The sequence below is a fragment of the Trachymyrmex cornetzi genome, unplaced genomic scaffold (assembly GCF_001594075.2).
Source record: "Trachymyrmex cornetzi isolate Tcor2-1 unplaced genomic scaffold, Tcor1.1 scaffold908, whole genome shotgun sequence".
NCBI lineage: Eukaryota > Metazoa > Arthropoda > Insecta > Hymenoptera > Formicidae > Trachymyrmex > Trachymyrmex cornetzi.
This window is the reverse complement of record NW_017300254.1, coordinates 380,215-387,212: the sequence shown is the minus strand read 5'-3', so window position 1 is coordinate 387,212 and position 6,998 is coordinate 380,215. Positions and strand designations below refer to the sequence as shown.

Below are 6,998 nucleotides of genomic sequence, written 5' to 3'. Positions count from 1 at the left end.
TATTTTTATTTATTTTATTTTATTATTTTATATTATATATATATTTGTACCTATACTACACATTTTATACACGTTTGGATTTGCACATATTTAAACGCGTAATATAGATCAGAACCTTATTTTTACCATATCAGTACTGATATAACATACAAATTATGAAATCGAGTTACATCCCTTATCAGGCCCAAATTTGGGTAGCCGAATTAGGGCCGAACGTCAAATCCGGCATGCCTAACTCGACCCTAATTTCTACCTGACTTAATTTTTTTGTTTTTGTTCGGCATATAGTAAAGGCCTAAATGATTACCGGATCTGTTATACCGGATTCAGTATACCAGATCCGATATTACCGGATAAATTGTTTGAGACTTTTCCGTGTATCGGACAAAAATACAAATATTTATTTTTGTTCGGCATATAAAAAAGGCCCACAATTATCGGATCCGGTATACCGAATTCGGTATACCCTACCAAGACCTGTATTTGGGCCTGATCTGGCACAAGTTAAATCCGGCATACCTGAACAAATTTCTACCAATAATTGGTAAATAATAATTAGTAAATAATTTGGTAAATAATAATAATTATTTGGTAAATAATTTGGTCAATAATAATTGGTAAATTTCACCCCTAAGTCATGTCTGCCTAGCCGGCCCCCACCCACTTAACCAAATCTTAATGAAAAAATTATGGAATAATGCGCTATTTATGCGCTACTATATCCGCAAAAAAAATTTTTGCGCTCATTCCGTTTAGCTAAAAAAAAAAAATTTTTGTGCGGGGACTGAGTAAGCAGTCAGCCCCACACCCGTTAAAATCAACTGAATTGGAAAATTAAATACACAGGATAGGTATATGCGCTATTTATGCGCTACCTATATCCGCAAAAAAAAATTTTGCGCTCATTCCGTTTAACTAAAAAAAAAAATTTTTGTGCGGTGGCTGAGTAGGCAGCCAGCCCCACACCCGTTTGGACACACGATTTGGAAAATTAAATACAGAGGATTTATGCGCTATTTATACGCTACTATTTCGAGGCATTTTTTATTTTTGCGCTGCAACACTTAAGGCGTCGTCTACAATGCACGGAGTAAGAAGTAAGAGTAAGAAATTGACCAATCACAGTCGAATGTGAGAAGAATAATCGCCTGTGATTGGTCAATTTCTTACTCTTACTTCTTACTCCGTGTATTGTAGACGATGCCTAAGGTGAAGCCGGAGCCAAGGGTCCAGCTTCATCTCCGTACCGGCTGTAGCGGTACCAAAGGTACAAAATATATTATAGGCGACAATAGTTACGTAAAGTTAATTTGGTTGTTATAAGTGCAAGCGGAGGCGCATTATATAGTTTAAACTAATAGTAGCATGAGAAAATTATATTGGAAAAACAAATAAAAATAGAGAGCAGAATAAATAAATAAAGTCACTAGAATAAGAAGTAGAATTAAGAATATTATTAGGATTATCATTATCATTGCCAAAGAAAAATAATAGAAAAAGTAAAGAAAAAATTAATAGTTAATATAAGGTAGCAATAATGAACCGTTAGAGCCCTTAAGGCGTCGAAATCGTAGAAATAGACGTGTAAATTGATTAATCATTATACCGGGTGATGACAAAAAACTCTCGCGAGATACTTAAAATTAGAATATAGAAAAAACCGATCGTTAATTTCATTATAAGCACCAATGAGATGTGCCATTAAAATTTGAGGCCACCACGTATATCGGGTGCCCATGAAAAATCGTCGCGACACACTTAAAGTGAAGGCCCGTCTACAATACACAGAGTAAGAAGTAAGAGTATGAAATTGACCAATCACAGTCGAATGTGAGAAGAATAATCGACTGTAATTGGTCAATTTCTTACTCTTACTTCTTACTCCGTGTATTGCAGACGACGCCTTAGAATATAGGAAAAATCGACCGTTAATCTCATTTTAAGCACCAACGAGACGTTCTACCAAAATTTGAGGCCACCACGCATACCGGGTGACCGTAAAAAATTGTCGCGAATTACCTAAAATTAGAATAGCGAGAAAACCCATCGTCATTCGCATTCTGAGCACCAAAGGGACGTGCTAGTCAAATTAGGGATCGCTCCGAATACCGGGTGTCCATGAATTCTTGTTACGGCACCGAAGAAACCAATCATCGTTGTAAGGAAACATATAAATGTAAATATTGTATATAGACAGGGGGGTGCAGTTGGGAAAATTTAGTAACTTGTAAATAAAATTTGTTAATACTTGTAACTCCAGCGGGAGAACACGAGCGGCGGCATCCTTCCAATACGGCGAGTACCTGAAAATAAAAGATAATCATAGATTAAAAAATCACATAACTATAAAATGCAGGAACAGAACCAAACGGCGTAGCTAATAAGATAGGCTAACGTCGCGAGCGCTGACAGCGCGCAAGGCGAATGGAGCGATGCAAACACCATGGAGGGGGTAGTGAGAAAGTATATAAGCTCGAGCGCGAGACAAAAGAGGAAGTGCGTTAGCCGAGACGGTTCCGAGTTCCGAGCGGTAAGGGAAGCGCGAGAGTGAACGGGGCTACCCTCCAAGGGGTGTAAGAGGGGTCGAGCGGGACCGTTTCAAGCGAGTCCGAAGAGTTTTCGTGGAGGAGCATTTAGGGCGAATATCGAGCGCGTACGTGAACGGGGACTCACCTCTGAGCGAAGGGAGAAGTTAGAAGCGGCGTGCGTATCTGGCGCAACCTCCCAGAGCGGCGTTACGCGGACAATTGTAAAACCGAGCCAGAGTGCATCGGGAACAAACCATCATTGTGAACGCGTATGAATTATATTTGAGAAGCGACGTGCGTATCTGGCGCATTCTCCAAGAGCGGCGTTACGCGGACAGTTGTAAAACCAAGTCATAGGGTATTAAGAATAAACTATCATTGTGAATTTCCTGCAATTCAAAGGATTTATGATTCAATCGAATCCTTCCCTCTGCGACCAAGAAGAGTCGGAACGAGCCGACCAAGCGGTGCGAGGAATCAGGGAGACTGACGACCAATTGTGTCGACAAGCGATACCTTCTCCTTTGGAGGTCAAAAGGAGTGGCGACCGTGGAACAACAATTATTCAAGGACCGGACGGTAAGTAAAGGCTTCGAGTTCGGTTACAAAGGCACTTCTCTCTTGGAGCGAACAGTCATATTCACCCCTAAGTCGCGTCTGCCTAGTTGACCCACCCACTTAAACAAATCTTAATGAAAAAATTATGAAATAATGTGTTATGTATGCGCTACATTTATCCGCAAAAAAAATTTTTGCGCTCATTCCGTTTAGCTAAAAAAAAAAAAATTTTTGTGCGGTGGCTGAGTAGACAGCCAGCCACACACCCGTTAAAATCAACCGATTTGGAAAATTAAATACACAGGATTTATGCGCTATTTATGCGCTACTATTTCCAGGCATTTTTGGTTTTTGCGCTGCAACAAGTAAGGAACTTCTATCTTGGAGCGAACAGACATATTTACTCCTATGTCACGACTGCCTATCAGGCCCACTTAACCAAATCTACATGAAAAAATTATGAAATACAGCGCTATTTATACGCTACTTATATTAGAAAAAAAATATTCGATTTTTTAATTTACCCCAATATTAAAAAATCGACTATTTTTTTTGCATTCGTTTGTTCGTCGTTTGCTCACGATTGCTTCGTCGGAATTTTCGTTTGCTCACCCTTAGTTCAAGAGTTATACGAAATTTAAATTTTGGGGGACCAATTTCAGGCTAGCGCCACGTAATATTAAAAAATCGAATGTTTTTTTTTGCATTCTTTTGCTCGTCGTTTGCTCATGATTGCACCGTCCGAATTTTCTTTTGTTCACCCTTTGTTCAAAAGTTATACGAAATTTAAATTTTGGCTGGCCAATATCAGTCTGGCCACGCAATATTAAAAAATCGGATATTTTTTTTTGCATTCGTTTGCTCGTCGTTTGCTCACGATTGCTCCGACGGAATTTTCATTTGCTCACACTTAGTTCAGAAGTTACACGAAATTTAAATTTTGTGAGGTTAACTTCACGCGAGCCCCCCAATATTAAAAAATCGAATATTTTTTTGCATTCGTTTGCTCACGATTGCTCCATCGGAATTTTCGTTTGCTCACTCTTATGGTACGGTTCCACTGAGCGCGTCACGCGTCGCGTTATGAAAGAGAGAAAGAGATAAGATTATATAAATACATAACCCCTTTCTTTCTCTCCTTCGACGACGCGACGCGTGACGCGCTCAGTGGAACCATACCCTTAGTTCAAAAGTTATACGAAATTTAAATTTTGGGAAGCCAATTTCAGGCTAGCCACGCAATATTAAAAAATCGAATATTTTTTTTGCATTCGTTCGCTCGTTGTTTGCTCACGATTGTTCCGTCGAAATTTTCATTTGCTCACCTTAGTTCAAAAGTTACAGGAAATTTAAATTTTGGGAGGCTAACTTCACGCAAGCCCCCCAATATTAAAAAATCGAATATTTTTTGCATTCTCGTTTGCTCGTCGTTTGCTCACGATTGCTCCGTCGGAATTTTCATTTGCTCACTCTTAGTTCAAAAGTTATACGAACTTTAAATTTTGGGTGGCCAACTTCACGCAAGAGCCTCCTAATTTCCTATAACTCCTCCTAATTTCGTATAACTTTTAAACTAAGGGTGAGCAAATGAAAATTCCGTCGGAGTAATCGTGAGCAAACGAGGATTAAACGAATGCAAAAAAAATATCGGATTTCACTATTCGAAAACACTAACAGATCGAATCCAACACACCCGGTGAGCTCGGGCGGCAGGTGTCTTCCTCTGGTCACGTTGATGTTCAAATGAAACATTACCTGGCAGAAGGTGTATGAAGATTTTCTTCTCTAACGTATAACCAAAAAAAAGGAAGCAACATGTACCATGGTAACTGTTAGATAATCAAATCAGCCAATTCGTGGCAACATCTCCATTAACGCTTGATCCAACCAATCGCCAGAGCGCATGGATACAAACTTCGTTTCTTCCATCTATGAAGCTTTATGCAGTTCATGTTCTTTTACATTTTTTATACGCGCATTTCGTCGATCGCTTATATTACCCCCTTTTTGTGTGTATCTCAGGCTAAATAAAGCTGTGTCTTGTGTTCTCTCAAAAGTGCCACGTCTATATTACTTCCACATATCGCTCACAGGTTATGGGTCCAGGCGAAAGTAAATTTGTTCGTCGAAAAGGCGATTGACGCGAGCACAACACAAGAGAGTTCGCAAATTCCGTGTCGCGTAAAGTAGTATAGTAAGTATATCCGTCGTGGACTGTCGTAAAAATGAGTCAATTGAGTATAAAGATTCAACCCCTCGACAAAGACAATTATGACACGTGGAAAGTGTAAGTGAAAGCGCTATTGATAAAAAGATATACGTGGGAATATGCCTCGGGTGAAAAACAGAAACCGGCCGAAGGTGAGACAGCCATTTCGCAATGGACGGCGAACGACGCAAAAGCTATGTCCGATTTGACCTTAGCCATTTCACCGACCGAATTGAAGCACGTAAAGACATGCACGACTTCGAGAGAAATTTGGAGGAAATTACAGTCCACGAGTCACAAGGACCGGCACGAAAGACAATGCTGTTGAAGAACTTAATTTACTTAAAAATGAAGGACGGCGATGACATGCGTACGCATTTTGCTAACTTTTTTGATATCGTGGATAAGTTGGAGGATTTAGAGTTAAAAATTAACTCTGAACTCGGGTCGATTCTGATGCTCTACCGGAAAATGACGAGCCATTTAGAATAGCTATCGAAACGCGTGAAAAGCTGCCTATGCCCGAAGAATTGAAAATCAAGATGTTGGAAGAATTTCAATCGCGGAAATGTGTGAGTGCTGAAGAAGACTCTACGTTAGCCATGCTCATCTCGAAGCAGTACAAAGGAAGAAGACAAAGTGCGCGCACCCCTTTGAAAAATAATAACAGATTAAAAACGTGAAGTGTTTCAAGTGTGACAAACTAGGACATATCTCAAGAAATTGCAGAAAGCCGTTAGATTCCAAGAAAGAAAATAAGGAAGAGTCGAAGTACTCAGAAGTAACCATGACAGCATGTGCGTTTTCCGGAAACGTACATGATACGGCAGACATATTGAAACCACAGAGCACTTGGTATTTAGACTCGGGTGCTTCGTCGCACATGTGTCGAGATCAGTTCGCGTTCAAAGAGATTCGCGCGAATAATAAGCAAACGCTGAATTTAGCAACGATGGATTCTACGAAGATTCGAGGAGCTGGAGTAGTGAAACTCAAGATAAACAATGAAGTGACAGCTGCATTACAAGATACTTTATTTGTACCGGATCTTCGATCGAATTTACTCTCCGTGGCAAAAATGACTGATTATGGACACGAGGTGACATTTAAAAAGGATGGCGCAACAGTCGTAAATATGAATAATGATAAGATTATCGAAGCAAAGCGAGTCGGCGATTTATACATCGTTCAAGAGGCATGCGAGTTTGCCAACGTAGCAAATGTCGAAGAAAAATCGTGGTGAAAACTTCATAAAAAATTCGGGCATTTAAATATAAAGGATCTCAAGTATTTGATAAACCGTGAGTGCATACATGGAATAAAAGTAACGGGCCACGAAAACTTTCCTACTTGCGAAGTGTGTGTGCAAGGAAAACTTGCATGTATTCCATTCGAAAGATCAACCAATACAAGTTCAGAGGTGCTGCAATTGATACACACTGACATATGCGGGCCAATGCGCGTATCATCTTTATCGGGCTCAAGATACTTTATGACCTTCGTGGACGACAAAACTCGTTATTGTGAAATTGCTTTCCTAAAACATAAGAGTGACGCTCTTGAAAAATTTGTGGACTTCAAAACGCGAGTTGAAAAACAGACAGGGAAGCAAATAAAAGTGGTGCGCTCTGATAACGGTCGCGAGTACCTCAGTGAAAAATTTAAACAATTTTTCAGACGTGAAGGCATCGAGCATCAACTTA

General features: G+C 39.8%; 1 protein-coding gene across 1 annotated transcript; it reads left to right on the top strand.

The window, feature by feature from the left end:
- The first annotated feature begins 5,813 nt into the window (after positions 1–5,813).
- On the top strand, positions 5,814–6,538 carry LOC108769473 (uncharacterized). Its single transcript, XM_018520485.1, has 2 exons — positions 5,814–5,914; positions 6,025–6,538. The coding sequence occupies exons 1-2, from the start codon at positions 5,814–5,816 to the stop codon at positions 6,536–6,538; spliced, it is 615 nt and encodes a 204-aa protein (XP_018375987.1).
- Positions 6,539–6,998: the final 460 nt, after the last annotated feature.

What these genes read in the sequence shown, in the direction of transcription:
- LOC108769473 (XM_018520485.1), top strand. Translation starts at nt 5,814, where the DNA reads ATGCCCGAAGAATTGAAAATCAAGATGTTGGAAGAATTTCAATCGCGG. An exon ending in GCCATGCTCATCTCGAAGCA is followed by an intron (nt 5,915 to 6,024) that starts GTACAAAGGAAG and finishes AAGAAATTGCAG; the next exon opens with AAAGCCGTTAGATTCCAAGA.